This window comes from Gadus macrocephalus, chromosome 6 (assembly GCF_031168955.1).
Source record: "Gadus macrocephalus chromosome 6, ASM3116895v1".
Classification (NCBI taxonomy): Eukaryota; Metazoa; Chordata; class Actinopteri; order Gadiformes; family Gadidae; genus Gadus; species Gadus macrocephalus.
In genome coordinates this window covers 8881115-8901403 of record NC_082387.1, presented here as the reverse complement: position 1 = coordinate 8901403, position 20289 = coordinate 8881115, and the positions used below count along the sequence as shown (strand labels likewise).

Below are 20289 nucleotides of genomic sequence, written 5' to 3'. Positions count from 1 at the left end.
GGCTTAAAGAGAAGGCTGACCGCTGCCATTCCCTGCTCCTTGCCACCAGCGTCCTGACATGCCTTAGCACACGCTGCCTGACGGGAGGCAGACAGCGCTATTGACCTGCTTTTCTTTTTTATAGATTTACTCTTGACGTTTTTGAGTGACGGTATTTGTGTGTGTGGTGTCAAACAATGTCATTAAAATGACATTGTATGTTGTACAATGTCCTGAAATGAAAAGAGACGGATAGGTTCGTTGTCAAATGTCGTCAAAAATGACATTGTTTATCATACAATGTCATTTTAATGACATTGTATGATGTACAATGTCATTTTTGACGACATTGACACAGATGCAATAAAATGGCATTGCATGTTGTACCATGTCATTTTAATGCCATGGTACGGCGCTCGATACAATTACTTAGTGGTTACTATAGTGGTTGATTAAATCCTAGAATATTTAGCCAGTGTTCTTCGTCTGTGCAGTGGTCACAAAAGAAAGGAGATGGGACATCAAAGAAAGGAGAAGAGGACATCGCTCATTCCCGTCGCACACATTCGAAGGTTGAGGGTCTGGAAACTCCTGGGCCCGTCCTTATCCGAAAGAATACACAACCCACCCTGCAGACTAGACGGTCTTGAATGCATGAGGTGCTGGCAGCCCCCTGCGACCCAGCAGCTGGGCAGACTCTGCTGAGCAGGGGGGGCGCCCACAAACCGCGTGTGGATCCCCCCAGACTATCAGCACAGCCCTCCAACAAAAGCCCATCTGTTGAGGGCCGATACGGCCAGAACCCAGAGGCATTCTTTGGTTTAGGAAGTCAGTGAGGGAGCGAGCGAGCGAAAGAGAGAGTATGTACGCATTTCTTTATGTTAAAAAAAATAATCTGCTGATTATTCCGATTTATCATAACTGAAACATATTCTTCTGTAAAATAAATGTTTTTAGCTTGTTAATGCAGATTGTGTGTGTGTGCGCGTGTGTGTGTGTCTGTGTATATGTGTGTGTGTGTGTGTGTTTTTGTGTGTGTCACATGTTGATACTGAGAAGAACATCAAGACAGGATACGTCATGTGCTGAAAATATGTTTTTATTTGCCCATGGCTCTGAAATTCTGCCAAAAAGACTATGTGCAAACAAAGCAAATAGTAAGTTACACTAATGTTGGCTGTTTCAGTTTGCTGGCACTCTTAATACATACATAAGGATATATATTTGCATATAATCAATACCTGTATTGTAAAACAAATCGAGGGTATAAGATTGTATCAATTTTATAAGAGCTTTGAATGTAAACAACTTTGACTATATGTCAAACAAAAAATACTGCAGAATAATATCTTGATTAAAGCATTAATAATGGGTGATAGGCAAAATACTTGTAAGCAAAATTGTAGATGCGGTTAATAGAATTGATTAATCCTAAACATCTGAACTCAAATACTAAGCAGCAACACTGCCTTTCTCCACATGCTAGATAACACCGTTTCTACAGAGATACATCTTCTGCGAATTTAGAAGTCGACTGTTGAAAATAAACATTAGCCGAAACGAGCGAAAGCTTATGCATGTCATTAAAAGAATACTGGTTCATGCACTATAACATAAGGAAGCCAAGCATTTAGGGGACTTATTAGCCAAGTGTCTACCACTGCATATTTCAAAATAAAATAACTGTTCTGGACTTTAAACGCAGAACCAGCAAAGTAACTCAAGCTAAGTATAGGTACATTTGATGCAGGTTTAATTAACTGGGTGACTAAAATGAAAGGTTACTGCATTCTATGGAAAGCAACTGCAGTAGAGTTAGGTGAGGAGACATTTTTTTTCCGACTTTTTATGTTTTATAAGGCACAAGTTAGGGTATTCGAGATTAAGCACATAGATTTTGTTGGTTTTTGCCCCAAGGATAAAAACACTTCGGAAGACTACGTCAGTGGCAAAATGGTTCGCAATTAGGACCATGTAAAATATACACACGGGTATAGGTAAAACATGATTTAAGACCAAATAAAAATATAACACGTTTTCTTATCAAACCAAATTGGCTTCAGATATCTTCTTATCCTTTGTTTTGTGTTTAGAAGATCACATTCTATCAATTCAAAAAAGTGCATCCAGTAACAATAGAAAAGCTGGTGTTTAAAGATCAACTTTTTTCAATATATAATTTTAGTCTTTTTTTCGATCAATCACTAAATTGTTCCAATCTGAAATGTACAAAAGACACAATGGCATATCTTTTCCATTTGCCTCCAATCTCGAACAGGAACAGATGTCGAGAATCCCCCGGAAAAAACATCAAATGGTGTCGGAGCCACCGTGCTAAACAACGTATAATTGTTTGTTTGATAGGTGTGATGACTTATCTTCATCCTCCTCCTCCTCCTGCTCACTCATCCTCACTCTTGCTCCCGTCCGTCTGATCCTACAGCGGGAGAAGAAAGACGACAGCTGAAGAGAGGCCAGGGAGGGTGGATGTAGAAACAGGTTGATCACACGCTCACATTGGGACAAGATGAGAAGACGGAAACGTCAAAGACCGAGAGAGATTGACACTCGTTGACAATCGCAAGTGGAACGAGGATTCTGTGACATATGGAGAGAGCGAGAGAGAGAGACAGAGACAAGAGCTAGGGAAAGGGAGATTAAAGATCCATAACATTGTGATGAAGCTTGATGCTTGGCATGGAGGTGCGGTGTAGGGATCGACCGATATATCGGTCGGCCGATATTATCGGCCGATATTCGCGTTTTGTTCGCATATAGGTATCGGCCGATACGCGGCTGATTTTCGCCGATATTTTTTTCGACAAGTTTTTTTATTTTTTTTACTTGTTCTACCTCACCTGTTTTTAATATTTGTTCAATATTGTTCATCTACTTGTTCTTACTTGTTCTACCTCACCTGTTTTTACTATTTGTTAAATATTGTTTTTTATATTGAAGTTCAATAAATGTTCCTTTTTTTTAATTGAGACTTGTAACATTTGTTATCAGTGTAATTTTTATGATTGAGGGAGCAAAAGCAGTATCGGCTCTAAATATCGGCTCTAAATATCGGCTCAAGAAAATCGGTATTGGCGTATCGGCTAAGGCTGATGAAAAAACATCGCCGACGTAAATGCAAGGTGGTCCAGCTCACAACAAACATGACAATTACTTAAAAAAAAATTATGTCTACTAATATGAATAGAAAAATAAAAATGTGGATGGCTGGCTATTGTAGCCAGACATCCACCATCCACCATTTCCAGACATTATATATATTTTTTCACTACAGATGATTTCAGTACATGAATACGTTACTGTACCCAGTACACTTACATCCTTTGGGATTTTATGCTATTATGTCGCATTATGACAAGGCAAAACAACCAATTGACAAAGCTTCACAGTCAATGTTCATGGGTAATATACACATGCATTAAAGGACCTGTAAGCAGTGTTAGAGTGTGGTTACCGAAATTGGTCCATGTGATTCGTCACTGGCTATATGTCCCCAAAAAGCTGCTTCAAACCATCCATAGCTTCCACCCATTGTAATAGTGATAGGAAAGGAGTTGTCCCATTACTCCTTTGTTACACCCTCGCAGCCTCGAGCAATCAAACACTCCCACCAGTTTCTGCAGGCCTGCGCTTTCAAGACATCCGATTCTTGAACACTACCACGGACTCCCCTCTATCCGGTTATCTTAAACTGATGTGTTTTTTCCTGTGTAACGCTCAGCGTGGAGCCAAGCCAACACATGGGAACACGTCTGTATGCAGGTAGGGCTCGCCATGCAGGTCTCCTGCTGTGTAGGACGGCTTCAGGGCCTTCTCGGCTGGCGGCGTGCAGAACTCAGAATCTACACAGCCAGCCAATCACAGTTAAGCCATATGGGGTCGAGCAACAGGAACGTTGAAAGAGTGCTGCCCTTACGGCTTGTACATCAGATGCATCTGATACACAAGAAGCAGAAGGTAGAGAATGAATATAAATTGAAACCACTTTCTATACCTTACCTTACCATCATCTGGCCTAATCCAAACTTTGTTCGGGTATAATAACAAATGCTTTAACGCTAAACGACCAAACCACGACCAAAACACCATCACTACCAATAACATTCCTATGCTCCTGGAGGCGGTCATTGCGATGTGATCTCACGACGTACGGGCCAAACATTGTAAAACGTAAGATAGCCTCGATTATCTGGACAGGACAGATGTACTATTCTGATGGGCTCGCTGGGGTCAATAAAGGAGAACATACCTAGCAAATGAATGATGCTCTATCAAGGATAAAGACATTTGCAATAAGCTACTGAGCTTATTGCAAATCGACAATAAGCTTAAACTTTCTTCGAGTTCAAACCAAAAACTAAAAAAGCATTGCACTTCTAATACCTTAATCAACCATTTTTTACGACAATGCTGAAATTCAAATGCAATTGAGCTCAACATTAACATACCTTTGCACTATACAGAATTATTTTGCACTACCGTATTTTCCGGACTATAAGTCGCGTTTTTTTTGTAGTTTGGCTTGCCCTGCGACTTATATTTCGAAGCGACTTATATGCCAAAATTGTGCGTACATAATCTTCGGCCGCAAGATGGCACCGTCATTCATTAGGCCTACAACTGAACGCTGCAAGCCTACTGCACCACCGAATAAATTATAAATAAACTAGACCGTAGACAAAACAAAAGAGAACACAAAATAAAATGCCGCCAAAAAGAAAAAGCTATACTGCACAATTTAAACTGCAGATTATAAAGTATGCAGCCGAAAACGGCAATCGAGCAACAGAAAGAAAGTTTGGGGTGAGTGAAAAACTTGTCCGGGACTGGCGAAAAGCCGAGGAAACTCTAATTGCGATGAAAAAAACAAAGAAAGCTAACCGGGGGCTGAAAGCCCGATGGCCAGAGCTGGAGGAACGAGTCCACAGATGGGTCATTGAACAGCATGCTGCTGGCCGGGGCTTATCAACGGTGCAGTTGCGTCTCCATGCCCAGGTAGTTGCCAAGGAGATGAATATCACTTGTTATGTTTATATATAGCCTATATTGCTATTGCAATTTTATTCAGTCTCTCCGTCCAGACTAAACGTTCTTGTTTAAATGTTTAAAAATAAATGCGACTTATACACCGATGCGACGTATATATGTTTTTTTCCTCGTCATGGAGCATTTTTTGACTGATGCGACTAATACTCGGGAGCGACGTATAGTCCGGAAAATACGGTATTTAGAATTTATTTATTGTAAATATAAATTATTTTATTTGACCAGATTTGACCCTTTTCTCCTTATTGCACCGTGGGTTAGAGACACACGCAATTTCAATTCCTCTAATTGTCTCGTACAAAGTTTGGAATGAACAATAAAGCTAACTTTGACTTTGAATTTTAAATTGTGTCCTCCAACCCACCTTCTATCACGCGATAAGCATACATATGGGGCTTATCAACCAGGTGCTGGGTTTGTATTCCCACGATAAATCGGAATAAAACAACTTTATTTTCTCTGGCATTTTGCAATATGCCGCGTGCATCGTACCTCCTACCCTGAAACGTAAACAAACCAAGGAGTCATTTCGGACAAACGGGGCACTGTGCGTCACATACGGACCGAGTGATAGTTATCACATGCGAAAGACGCAGTGCTGATTGTGTGTGGAAAGAGGGGCCAGCGATGCGAGGCGACCTACATTGTCGTCCTGGTCGCTGTCGTCGTCGCTGACCACGGGCTTGGCCTTCCCGCGGCCCGGCCTCTTCTTCCCGTCCTCGTCCTTGGCCAGCTTGATCTTAACGCGCGCCGACTTGGCTTTGGGAGGGACACAGGAGAGGAGGAGCGTCATGTGATGGGAGCCAAACGCGAATGCAAATGATCCAAGTAATGGCCTGGCCTCGCTCGTTCCCATGCGTTATGTATATGGTCCTATAACGTTTCAATCCTTATGTATAGAGGGTGAAAATAGCACTGATAAGGGGAATTAAGTTGTTTTTCATTCCAACACTGAGTTCCTAAATGCCATCTATTAAACCTCGCCGCCGTTTGATTGACAGCTCCAGACTTGAGTCCTGAAGGAATAAGGGCAAGGAGATAGAGATATTTTCTTTATAGCGCAGAATCTTAATGAGGTAATGTCTGTAATATGTATGTTTTAGTGTGTGTGTGTGCTTGCAGGTGTATACGTGTGTGTGTGTGTGTGTGTGTGCGCTTGAAGGTGTATGCGTGTGTGTGTGTGTGCTAGCTGGTGTTTGCGTGTGTGCGTGTGTGTGTGTGTGTGTGTGTGTAAAGAGAGGCTCAGCGGGGGGACTTTGGGAGATAGTGGTAAGGTATGGAAAGTGGTTTCCATTTATGTTCATTGTCTACCTTCTGCTTCTGATTCTTCCTCGTCCTCGTCGTCCTCGTCTTCATCGCTTTCTTCCTCACTCTCCTCCTTCTTGACGATCTTCTGCCTGGCGCTCCTGAACACCGACTGAAGCACGATGGAGTCCTCGTAGATCTGAAGAGGGCAGATGGAGACTCTCATTAAAAGAATTTCTGCATACAGAAGATTACCCGATGGAGGCTCTGTGACAAGCGGGAAAACAGTTTTCTTTATAGCCTTTAATGTATTGTCCGACAGTATTTATTTCCCTCGGCTAATGAAGAGTTGAAAATGACAAGATGTCTTGGCAGGAAGGAAGAGGTCTGGGGACCAAGCGGATTCAGACACAGGCAGGATGGGGACATTGGGGATCGAGCCCAGTTCCTCTTGGTTGGGAGTCTCCCTGCACCTAACCACATGAGCAGGATATCCGCCTAGCTCTTAGTGACACATTAAAAAAGAGGGGAGATCCATTAGTGTACATGATCTGGCAGCCTCTTCTTGACCCTCTCCCTGGAGGTGGAGTTGGTCTGCTAATAGGGGGGCGCCTAGCCCTAAAGGCCTGCTCTTGATCCCTGTCCTTGGTGTTTAAATAACGGTCGGTGCAAGGTGCTAGACCAGTATTTTCAGTTTTTATTGTTTTTCTTTCTAACCTTGTAATCCACCCCCTTCGTCCCCCTTGACAAGAATGGCTGATAAATGGAAATAAAAAAACAATCTTGTGTTAAAAGATGTTTTAAGAACTATCCCCTTCATACTCGCGAATTCCTTTGTGTTAACCATTTGAACTCTGCTGTGTGCGATCAAGAAATCGACACGATTTCAACACAACAACACGTCTGCACACGGCGGTGGGGAGGAGAGCCGTAGCGGCGGCCTGACCTGGGAGCCCTCCAGGTTGAAGGTCTGGGCGTTGTGACACAGCAGCATCACGTCCTTTTCCAGGTCGCCCACACCCCGGTACTTGTGGTTCCTCACGCGGTCCTGTTGGAGCAAAACACCCGCGAACACAGCTCTCAAGTTTGTATGATTGTATACTTAGCTACTTTTCTTTCTTGCGTACGAAACCTTTTTAAAAAGGTTAAAGGAGACATATTATGGTGATTTCACAACAAGTAAACATAGTATTGGAGTTCCAGAAAACAAGTTTTTGAAGCTGTTTGCTGGAAATAGCTTTTAGGAAAAAAAAACTTGCCTACCGCTATTCCCCTCTGTTTCAGTCCCTTCAGAATGCGCTGTTTCTGGTGCATGTAGCTTTAATGCAAATGAGCTGCTGTCCATTGACCAATGAGCTGTCATGCTGAACCACAGCATGGAGATTAAGGGATTGTTGCAGTTTGCGGACTCCTGGAGCTCTATATCTATATAATATAATATAATATAATAATAGTATTATATATGGGTATTTATTAGTGCTGTCAGTTAAACGCGTTATAAACGGCGTTAACGCAAACCAATTTTAACGGCGTTAATTTTTTTATCGCGCGATTAACGCCATTTTTTTTTTTTTGGCTCAAAAAAAGGAAGCAGTAGCCTGACTGCTATGTTCAAAGCAGTATGTTTGTATGTTCATCGTTTAATTGCACTATAGGCTTTTTTTCTTATCGTCCTGTTTTGATCAGTATATGCCAATGTTGTTATCAATAAAAAAACATTTGCACAAGGCAAGCCGATGCACTTCTCCATGTTGATAAGAGCATTAAAATGAGAAAAATTAATGGGACAAAGAAATTAAGGGATATTTAGCATAGAAAAAACATTTGTGATTAATCGCGATTAATCTTGAGTTAACTATGGCATTAATGCGATTAAATTAAATATTTTAATCGCTTGACAGCACTAGTATTTATATAATATTATATCTAATATCACGGCCAAAAGCTATGTGCACCTTGGATGATATTATGAATCATAAAGTCTGCGTCTGACGTCTCTGGTAATTCCACAACAAGTAAAGACTCGTAGTCGGGATATCTCGGCCATGGTTGAGAAGAATGAGGAGGGGGAAAGGAACTTTGGCCTTCGCTCTCTGAAGTCCATGAACCGCGACATGGAGGACAAAGGGATTGCACTCCGGGAGCTGAGCTGCCGGACTGCCGCCGAGCTCCCCACGCCGGAGCTGCAAGCTTCGGCGGCAGTTCAGCTCCCGGAGTACACCGCCGGAGCTGCCGGACTGACTGCTTCGACGGCGGGGGGGTACTTCGGTGGCAGTCCGGCAGCTCAGCTCCGGGAGTACAATCTCTTTCTCCTCCATGTCTCCTCCTCCGGACTGCCGCCGAAGCTTCGGCAGTCCGGCAGCTCCGGCGAAGAGTCTCGGCGGAAGTCCGTCAGAGAAAGGGATTTTACTCCGTGGTCCACAAAATCTTAGCTATGCTCTGATTGGAGGGGAGTGGGGAAGTGGGAGGTAATATTAAAGTGTACCCCCTTCCTACGTAGGAGGGGGTGCCGAAACGGACTCGCTCGTTTGGTAACTGTAGGCGGGGTACTTTCAGCAATGCATATCTCACTCAAAAAATCATGAACAGACTTTTTCAAAGTTTGTGTGCGTGTGGGAGCACCAGAGACCCAAAACAACACCATAAAATCCCAGGAAAAGTGTTGTTTTCATAATATGTCCCTTTTAATACTTACAATTATTCTCAGTGAAAGAAACCGCTCTTGCCACCATGTCAGGGTGTTGGAAGGACAGATTGTATTTTACACCAGCAAAATTTAACAAATTCACTGGATGCTCAGACAGATTATCATAATTACTATCGTATTCCCAGCGTTAGAAGTTACGCTGGCCTTGAACGCACCTTGATCTTCTTGAAGTCCACCGGTTTTCTGATCAGCTCGTAGTACTCCGGAAGCTCCTTCTTGGACGGCAGTTGAACGAAAACCTCACTGAGTTGTCTTCCTGACCTGTGAGACAGTCACCACGTACAATGTCAAGTGCTGGAACCTTCCACATACCTTATTTCCAAGCAAACCACATCTTTACCCATGCTTGAATGTCAACTTCTAGAAACAGATCATCCCTTTTTAATAACGGCCTTTCTCACCAATGTCAGGGCATTTGTTTTTAATTAACCATAATCTTTCCTCCAAATAACTATTTTGACGTCTTTCTGATAAACACCGATAAAATAACGGTTTCAATTGCAACAAGACGAATAACATTGAACAGGCTCTGACTCATTCCCTTTTCTCTGAAATACCACACAGGGAAAAGGTTTTATGTCAGCATTTCTTGGAAAGTCAAAGTCAAAGTGAACTTTATCGTCAATCAGACCATGCAACAAGTAAGTTGCGAAATTGCATTTCCCCAGACTCCAAATGTGCAAGTAATATTTTTAACACACAACATATGACATAATATTGCACAAAGACAACAGAAATTTAATTTTAATTTTAAATTATTTTTGTTTTGTTGACAGTTGTCACACCAGTTGATAAGTTAAGCCTCTGCAGGCCGAGGTGTCGTCGTCGCTGATGAGACCCACCACGGTTGTGTCTTCTGTGAACTTGATGATGTGGTTCAACAGAGGGCTCAACACACATCCCTGAGGGACCCCGATGTTCAAGATGGTGGTCTCTGAGGAGTTTTTGCAAACTCTTACTGTTGCCCCTTTCACACCGCCGCAAAATCGGGGCCGGTTCCGGGCCAGTTCGGAGCTAGGGCCAGGGCTTTGGTTTCACACCGCCAAAGAACCGGCTCCGGCCCCTAAAAACCGGTTCAACTCTGGCCCCACTTTAGAGCTGGGCTAGAACGAGAACCGCTTTTACGCAGGGGGCAGGGGGCGGGGTTATCCCAGGAAGACCAACGAAGGGCGGCATTTTTAAATCACCGAAGTGAACGATGGACGCTAAGACAAAATCGCAGTGGACCGTGGAGGAGACAACCTGTCTCCTTGGATTTTGGTCTTCTGCCGAGGTCCAGAAAAAGTTCCACCATTGTTCTTGTTGTTTGAAACTGCGAGGGTTGCTGGTAAAGCGGAGACGTAAGCAAACGTTTGCAGTGACGTCATGACGTTGCTCTCGCCGGCTCCGTGGCTGGCTCTCGCCGGTGTGAAACCAACCGGTTCTTAACTGGGGTAAGGCTGGAACCAGTTTGGAACTGGCCCTAGCACCAGCCCGGAACTGGCTCTCGGTTCTTTTTGGTGTGAAAGCGGCATGTCTGTGGTCTGTCGGTAAGAAAGTCCAGTAATCAGTTGCATAGTGGGGTGCTGATGCCTATTGCGCCGAGTTTATCCCACAGGTGTCGGGGATGAATGCGTTGAAGTCGATGAACAGCATCTGCACGTAACTGTTTTTGTTTTCCAGGAGAGCGAGGCATAGGTGGAGTGCTGTTGCTATGGCATCATCAGTGGAACGTTTGGGAGGGTATGCAAACTTGAATTGTAGTGGGGAGACTGGATGTTATATGGGCCATGACCAACCTTTCAAAGCAGCTCATCATGATGGAGTGCTATGGGCCGGTATGATGGTGGTGGCTTTGAAGCATGATCAGAAAGGTGTTGTAGTTCTAGGTGTTGTTCTTGGGGGACTTTGCTGCTATTTTTGCAGTTTCCTCAAATAAATAATACTCAACTCGGGTGAATTCTCTGATCCTCAATAGGAGCACATCCGAACAGCTAGCGATGACTCCGAATCGCGGTGATTTCTGACTTTGCAATAATCATGATACATGAAATGTATCCACAGTACATTTATATTGGCTCACATATAAACATATGTGTGGTTGATATGGATTGAGAGGAGCGCCTTTGATAAGGAGTTGGACTGTGGGTTTCCTAGTGACAGCAAGGTTGTAATAATAACATAATGGCTCTTATGAAAAAGCCCAGATCTAACACTCAAACAATAAGGCTTTTTCTGGCATCTGGCACAACGAAGTGCACACAGAGGAAAGGAAATGAAATGAACCCGTCACATTTTACATGATTGAAAACCTTTTCTTTGTGCTTTTATTAACACTTAACCTCCTAAGATGCCGGAGTACTTTGATAATTTTAAGCCAGCCAAGTCGCATGGCATGGCTGTCGACTTGGCTAGTTTGTTATGCGTCAGATGGGGCCGCCAGAATATAGAGAAAAAAACACGTTCATTTCAGAACGATCCCTTTAGAGAGTATAAAATAGGTTCCTAGAGCTGCTCCCAGTGTTGGATTTCAGACATTTCATTAGGGTGAACAATAAAACGTCTATCGGACTATATTGAGATATATTGTTGGTTGAATATTGTCAAAGTTTCTTGTCAAAGGAATGAACCCATATGCTCTTATCTCTGAGTATAATGTTTGTTTACCACTGTTATTTCGCTGCAGTTAAAGCCGTTTCCGTGACGTTTCACTTATAATATAATGATGACAATTCTAATGGTTCCAATACATATCATATCGCATAACGTCAAATATACAAACCGATTGCTATAATTAAATCCAGGGATACAGCCATGTAGCCATGCAGTGCGTAACAGTTCTGATGGATAATAAAAGGATCCTGCCAGCCACTGAAAGCCTGAACACGACTACAAAAAAGAAAAACTATTATTTAAATGTCAAGTCACCCCTTCTGTGCGGCTGACACCCCAGCGATTACAGCCTCAGAACAAAAGCCCTGGAGCTGAAGCAAAAGATTGAAAACTAAATTCCTCCAGATGCAACTCAAAAGGAGATCCTCTCTTGCCAGAATGACAGCTATATCGCAGCTGGCCGAGCACGCACGGAGAGCGTGGCAATTAGCCCAGCATCACAGATAGAGACTTCTCTCCAGGATTAGTAGTCCCACAATAAAGGCAGCAGATAGAAACACAAAGAAGAGACACAGTGACTGTCCACAGACAAATAGGCTTCTATCATCTGGCCGAAGATGATGTGATCATGTCAGTGAGATCATTACTAGAATGTGGGCGTGTTGGGGGGGGGGGCGGTTTTAAATGAGGCGATATGACTAAGAAAGCCGATTTGAGGGGGGGGCGGGGGGGGTAAGCCGGTGGACAGGACTGCTGTAATGATGTCCGGAGGTGGGCCACAAAAGAAAGCTGAGCGGGGGGTTGTCACCGGCATGGCAGGGGCTTTTATAATCGACGAGCCGCAGCCGCAGCCAAGGACACACACACACACACACACACTCCTCCGCTCAGCTGTTACAGGGGGGGCTGTCTAACGTGGAGACAAATGCTCTGCCCCCTTAGCGACCATGCGTGGGACCCGTTCAGAAAACCCCTGGAGCGGCCCCGGAGCCAACAAGGGGAGGACTGCGGGCATACTTCCTCTTGAGTTCTTGATGTGTGTGATGGAATGAATGGTGAGCAGACTCACAGGTTTTTCTTTAGATTGTAGCTGGAGAGCCATGCCAAACTGCTTGTTTCAGCGCTGTCAATATATCAAATGACTTGATGACCTGCACTCGCATCGATTGAAGTGCCTCTACGACCCCGACGGACAACGGTGAATGGCTTTGAGGAAGATTGTCTTTCGTATTGCTGAGGTATGGATTGCTAGGAGGCCCGGCCTTTTAGAGCAACTGGCACTTTTGGGAACAGCAACAATTGGTGGCTTTCTTGGATGAGTCAAGAGTAAATTGAAATGAAAAAGAAATAAAGGCTTGGATTAACTAAAGTCTCTCCTAATGGCGTGTGAATCAATCAGCGCTCTGAAAGCAATCATGTCTGTGTGTGAGAAATCGCACACTTTGACAATCTTGTTCGTGATGTTTGTAAATGTATCGACCGTTTCTCGCTTGGGCTTTTTGATCTGGCCATTATCTTCTGTAACACATTAAGGTTATATCAAGTCTGTGCAATTTCTCCCTCTCCCTGTTTTTTATTCCATTCTGTAATCATTCATTCCAATCCAAGGTTGAAACTCCTATGATAGGAAAGGGCTGGAGTTTCAACGGAATTAGTATATTTCGTAATTGCTGCAACGGAAAGTTCTGAATCTGTCCCAGGCCCAAGTTGATAGGAAAAAACAGGGTTTGAGTGAGCATCTACGGGTGAGATGCTCTGGTGAGGAACAGAAAAAGCAAAGAATTTGGAGTTTTGGAGTTTAAAAAGCACATTCCGGGCAACAACTCCATGCAGACAGCACATATTTTAGTAATTTCCAACCGTGTGAACTCTGCCATGGTTAGATAACCAACAAACCCAGACACGCACGTAATGTGTTCACGGGCCATACAAAAGCAGAGAAGCAACACACACGTAATATGTTAACGGACCATACAGAGGCAGAGCCGCAACACATAATACAATGTGTTAAAGGACCATACATGAGCAGAGCAGTCACACATACATCATGTGTTAAAGGACCATACAGGAGCAGAGCAGTCACACATATGGGAGGTTTTCTAGGAAATGGCCATCCGTTTAGGTTAAGAGTTTCTTCTCTGGTCCGAAGGCAGTTGACAACTTGCAATTTGTTGGTAAGGTCAATAGTGGGTTCCTTTTAAAATGCTGTGTATTCGCGAAGCCGTGATGACAACCACTTTCCTTTATTCAAAGTCTGTTTCCAAATAACATTAATTTAAAGGGATATTATTCCACAAAAAAATCCGCCAATCATAACGAGCCTCGGCAAAATAGTTATCCTTATTACATCAATAACTAATTGATGACTAATAACAGCCATACCACCCTGAACACGCCCGCAGGGTCGGGCCTGGTGAGTACTTGGATGGGAGACCGCCTGGAGAGACTAGGTGCTGTAAGGGACAACAGATGGAAAATAGCCTTCTGGCTAACTCTGGTGCATTTACAGGAATGTTAATTAATGTACACTGTCCCTGTTAAATTAAACCAATAAAAAAAAAAAGATTTTCTTCGTGTCAGGAAACGAAAAACAATACTAAGGAAGACATAAATAAACACACAAGAACCCCTCCTCACCCGTCTCGGTAGTTGATGACGGTGTCGACCACAGCGTTCATCTGCTTGGTGAGTTTGGGGGGATTCGGGGTCAGCTTCTCCACCGGCGGGCGGCCGCGTTTCTTCTTGCCCTTGGAGGACCCTCCGCCGCCGCCGCCACCGCTCTCGGCCCGGCTGGTGGAGCCTCTGTCCTGACGTCTCTTCCTCTTGTGCTTCTTCAGGCGGATTTCCTCCTCCATCTCCTCCAGGTTTCCGTCCTCCACAGCCTGGGAGCAGAGGGGAAACACCCGGGGGGAATGAACATGCTGAGCCCTACTTAGCTCCTGCCACAAAAACCATCTCCTGACGAGTTGAGGAGACAAGAGCAGTTAGGAGAAATGACAAACTGTAGAAGAAGAGCTGGCAGGGAGGACGAGTGAAAGAGTTATCCTGAGCACAAAAATAAAATAAAATACCCAGAGGCCTTTGACAGCCCTCAAAGCACAGTGCAGATGCTCAGAAATGTTAAGGCATTATAGCCGGGCAAATTCATTTTGTTAACTTTTTCATTTCAACCACTTGAAACTTGGATAGAAAAGCCTCATCCTCATCGTCAATAAGCTTGAATTCAATGAATACAAAATATATAATACATATTTTGAATTACATATTATGCAATACATGGTGGAATTTAATCTATCCAGAAAGAATGGGCCACTTTTGTTTACAAATCTTCCTCTCCAAAGGTATAGAAAATGGCTGAACAACAATATTCAGGCAGGATCATTACAATACATATATATATTGAGTCATTCTCCATCTACAAAGAAAGAAAAAAATAATGTGATACATGCAATATACTCAGGCTAACCAAGCGATCCTCACATTCGGCGGTATAGGAAACTGTTACGTCGGACACCCTGTTGTGCACGCTCGAACACCTAAGCCTTGTTTAATGAGGACACAGGTGCGATGTAGCCTGCCAATGCCTGGCTGTCACCTCCAAGGGGATCAGCTGGGAGGACTGGATCGTGCTGAAAAAGTAGGCTAAAATTAAAGAATATTAATTTATGGATTCATCATTTGTGTCCTAGTGCTGCTCTGCTCTGCTCCAAGGCTTGCTTGGCATAATGGCTGTCGACTTCTGGTCGGTTGGGTCGATGGGTTGGGTCGATGTGCACTTCTTACGTCATATACAATCGCTGGTGTGACTTTCATCAGGATGAAAACGGAAGTATTATTTTCGGGGCAGGCGGGACAGATGCAGACAGATGTGTTTTAGTTTGGACTGACGGGTTCCATTGATTCTCAGTCAAAGTTTGTGTCAAACGCTTGATGGGCTTGGAGTTTGAACATATCAGAACTGGCACCGTTGCACGAATCGCAGCGCCATCCATTGGGACCAATTGTTTCACACACAGATCAAACACACACTCTAACCTTCTGCTGTCTGTTGTCAATATACTACAGAGCCGGCCTTGGGCCAGGAGTGGATCTGAAACCCACTGACCTTCTCTCAACAGCACGTACGTGGTATTTATGCTAGCAGGTAGAGTAGAATGCACAGAGGTTCAATTAATTTTAAGATTATGTGCAGATTTTCTATATTATTCCTAATGTTTATCAAACGTACACATTTTCAAAAAACGAAATGTGCTCTAAGGAAATCTATAGGATGGTTTAAATCGTGTGATCTCAGTACTTCCATCACCAAAAATACTAGAATAACACATACCTGCAAACTCATAAAGGTTGAAAAAGGTGACAACCTTAACCGTTGTAGGGGTGTCTCAGGGCATCCCCCCAGACAATTTTTGCTATTTTAACATGTAAGTTAAGCATTTTGGTGTACTCCCAGAAGAAAATAAAGGTAAAAGACAACATTATCTTATGGTAAAAATGGCACAATTATTAACCCATAACCCATATTTAGCCTACTATATAGGCTAATGCCTATTGCACAAAAAAAAAGAAAGCCTCGATAAAGGAACGCAGACTCGAGCCTCTTGGACTACTGTAATGGTCTTTTTACTGGTCTCCCCCAAAAAACAATCAAACCTCTCCAAATGATTCAACATGCAGCTGCAAGGTTACTGACCAGAACCAAAAAAGGAGATCACATTACACCAGTTTTAAAATCACTACACTGGTTACCTGTGACCTACAGAATTGATTTTAAAGCCCTTTTGCTTGTTTTTCAATGGCCACAGTCCCTCCAGGTCACTTACATCAGTAGAAAAGTACCAAATGGTACAACCCAGTGGCCGCACCAAGCAGGGAGAGGCAGCGTTCAGTTGCTATGAAGTCCGTCTATGGAACCACTTACCCCTAGATATCAAGATTTCTCACACAATCTCCAATTTTAATTCCAGATTAAAAACCAAACTGTTTGCAGATGCCTTTAACTAACCCACTCTTGCAACTGTGCTCCATTACTCTAGCTTTTATTTTTCTTACTTGTGTTGTTTCTTTCATATTTCATTTTGTGTATTGTGTTTTGTATTTGGTAAATCTCCATATTTTCGTTTTATTTAGATTATTTTAACAATTTTAATCTATGCAATCTTTTTTATGATATGATATTTTAATCTATGTGATTATTTCTCATGGCTATGTTAAGCACATTGGGATACCTTTCTGTGTATGAAATGGGCTATATAAATAAAACTTGACTTGACATTAATGCCAAAAGTCCACCGCACAACCAGTGGTAGGCTACAGTAGCTGCGTTTACATGGACACTTCTGATCCGATTAGATATCTAATCGGAATAGATCTATTCCTATCATGCAATCCGAATGTACTGTATACATGGTATTTACAAAAGTGATAAGCGTATGTTTGTATTAGGGATCGACCGATATGGATTTTTTTAGGGCCGATACCAATACCGATTTTCTTTCATCAGCTTTAGCCGATAACCGATACGCCGATACCAATTTTCTTGAGCCAATATTTGGAGCTGATACTACCCTGGAAATCAAGAGTTCTCGCAAGAGCCAATTTGAATTTGCTCAGCGAGCCACTCTGGGAACGAGCAATATACACGTGCATATTCTGGGCCTCCCCTAGCCCAGAACATTAATCAATCAAATCAATATAGGCGGGCCAAAAGCGTTGCTGTTTTACCGACCGGATACGGCAAGAGTCTTATCTATTGGTTAGCTCCACTGGTCTGGATACGTCATCCCTTGTATTCTTCTGATTGGTCGTAGTGTTATCCAATGTGTGTTATCCAGTGATATTTTCAAATGCATGCTTGGTGCCGCCCCTCGAGTTGGGCCGTTTTCAATACTCGTTGCCAGACCCTACAGCTTTCTAGATGTGGGTCTGGATTTCCAGGCTAAGCCTCCCTCAATTTACTTCATAAAAATGACGCAATGATGATAACAATTGTTACAATGTCAACATTTTTCCGGTATCAGCTGATACCGGAAAGAAAATTGGCCGATACCGATACAAGCAAATATCGGCCGATATATCGGTCGATCACTAGTTTGTATGTCTCTCGCGCACAACTGTTATGTTGGTCTGGACTTATATGATATATGTAAGGGATAATGTGGTACAGAACACCTGACATCATTGGGAAAATAAGCCCCGACAGGGAGAACCGGACCCCGACACGAAACGGAGGCGTCTTGCTTCGCCCTGAAGGGTATTATTTTCGATAATGACCGGCGACGTTCTACACATTATCCCGCTTATTACACGGCCCCTTGCCACATCGAAACAATATCTTCACACGGTGTGTCTTTTTACAATTAGGCCTACCATTCGTATTGTTGATCAGCAGAGAAAAAGTCCACCATATATATAGTCCGCCATCTATATAGTAAGGGCAAACTATTGCTTACTTTTACTTAAAATTAGATTTTATTGCATGGCGATGTTTCAATGTGAAGCACTTTGAGTCTGCCTCGTGTAGGAAAAGTGCTTTGTAAACAAAGTGGCCTTGCTTATAAAACGTTAAAAAATCACCAAGACGGCGGAATTCAAAATGTCCGCCCACTAATGCAACCGAGCCGTTACCCGTAGCCACTGCTTCTCGGTGAGGGCGTCGCTGTAGTCCACGTCGCGGCGGCTGCGCGAGCCCCGGCCAAACATCTTCTCCTCCTCCTCCTCGTAGGTGAGCCGCTCCACCTCCGCCTCGTCCTTGATCACCCAGGAGGGCAGCTCGTCCTCCTCCATCAGGCGGGGCTTCCTCTTGGGGTTCCTCGCCTCCTCCCGCCTCCGGTCCATGTCCATGCGCTGGGGGGAGGGTGGGGGGTGGGGGTAGGAGGATTGACACCAGCCGCTTGGTTTCAATAGAGTGTGATGTGGTGAAAAGGAGCACGATAGACAGCAGCACTCTAGACCGGTGATTCCCAACCAGGGGTACCCTAGGGCAGGGGTCACCAACCTATGGTTCGTGACCCGGTACCCATTGGTTGGGGGCCGCTGCCTAAAGGGGCTACGTCGCAGGAAAAGGGTTTGACAATTTGACAATGATTTCATTCAACTATGTTTTTGTAATTTTTTTGTAGTTTGTTTATTTGTATTTTATATTAAGTGTGTGGCTGAGGTTTAGACCAGAAATTGAAAAGCGTCTCACCTTCTTTCATTTGAAAACGGCTAGGTCAATCCAATCATAACATGACCACAAAGGACTACCGGCAAATATTAGTTTGAATGAAAACATTTCTGGTTTGGCTTTGAGGAAGGGCTACTATCTGAGCCGAAACATCATCCATCTGCTATTGACGTGGGGGTACATATACATATAAATGTACATATACATGTACATATATATATATACATATAAATGTACATATATATATATACATATAAATGTACATATACATATATATAAATGTACATATATATATATACATATAAATGTACATATACATGTACATATATATATATATATATATATATATATATATAAATGTACATATACATATACATGTACATATATATATATATATATATATATATATATAAATGTACATATACATGTACATATATATATATACATATAAATGTACATATATATATATACATATAAATGTACATATATATATAAATGTACATATACATATATATAAATGTACATATATATATATACATATAAATGTACATATACATGTACATATATATATATATATATATATATATATATATAAATGTACATATACATATACATGTACATATATATATATATATAAATGTACATATACATGTACATATATACATATATATATATATATATATATATATATATATATATATATATATATATATATACACACACATATATATATATATATATATATATATATATACACACACATGTATGGACAGTGGCGGACTCAGACTGTTGGAAGGGCAGGGGCGAAAAAATAAAAAGGGCACATTCTGCACAACATGGGGCCCAACCAGCGTGCAAAAAGCTATGATGCATCATGTATGGCACTTTCCCTTTTATTCAACCCCCGGTTGCCCCCCACTCGGAGTCTGCCACTGTGTATGGAGACATTTGTAGGCCACAAACACAGACGCTTCAGAAAGGCCACGGCAGAGTGCTCTGTAGAACAGCTCCAAGCGCTTGCAGGTCAAAGTTTGGTTGGTCACAATTATGTGACCAATTTAACAGCATTTTTTCCCACTGTTCGACCCTTAAGGGGACAGGGACCAAGCTGTCAGGATTGCTTTATTTTCGGAAGAAACAATTATACTGCCGCCACCTCCAAATCTGACATTTTGTGTGGCAATGCACGACCGAAGAACACCCCGAAACAGGGCGCATCAAAAGAAAGGCGCTGTCATAAACAGCTGTTTACAAATTTGAAATATTATAAAACAAACATTTTCCTGAAGTAAAAAATAAAAAACAAATAATAAATAAATAATTCCTCACCATGAAGAGTTCAAACTCGTCTTCATTCCGGGCTATCATCTGGTTCAGCGTTTCATCATCTGGCACCTCGTCTTCCTCCTGGTTAAACGAAGACGCATACATCCCAACATCAGAGGAGGCACCCACCTTATGCGACTGGCATACGCTCTTAACATGCATAGCTCCAGTGGAAGTACAAACAAGAACAAACCGTCGTATCCAGGTT

General features: G+C 42.7%; 1 protein-coding gene across 5 annotated transcripts in view; it reads right to left on the bottom strand.

Moving 5' to 3' along the window:
• Positions 1-1062: 1062 nt before the first annotated feature.
• smarca2 (SWI/SNF related, matrix associated, actin dependent regulator of chromatin, subfamily a, member 2) overlaps positions 1063-20289 on the bottom strand; it is a 63107-nt gene continuing 43880 nt past the window's right edge. For all 5 annotated transcript variants that reach the window (XM_060053873.1, XM_060053872.1, XM_060053876.1 and 2 more), the window contains 8 exons: positions 20085-20162; positions 18215-18433; positions 14225-14469; positions 9151-9256; positions 7235-7336; positions 6355-6487; positions 5687-5802; positions 1063-2416 (listed from right to left, as the gene is read on the bottom strand). In XM_060053873.1, the coding sequence (XP_059909856.1) occupies positions 2381-2416; positions 5687-5802; positions 6355-6487; positions 7235-7336; positions 9151-9256; positions 14225-14469; positions 18215-18433; positions 20085-20162 (1035 nt within the window). In that variant the 3' untranslated portion in view covers positions 1063-2380. The remainder of the gene's footprint in view (positions 2417-5686; positions 5803-6354; positions 6488-7234; positions 7337-9150; positions 9257-14224; positions 14470-18214; positions 18434-20084; positions 20163-20289) is intronic.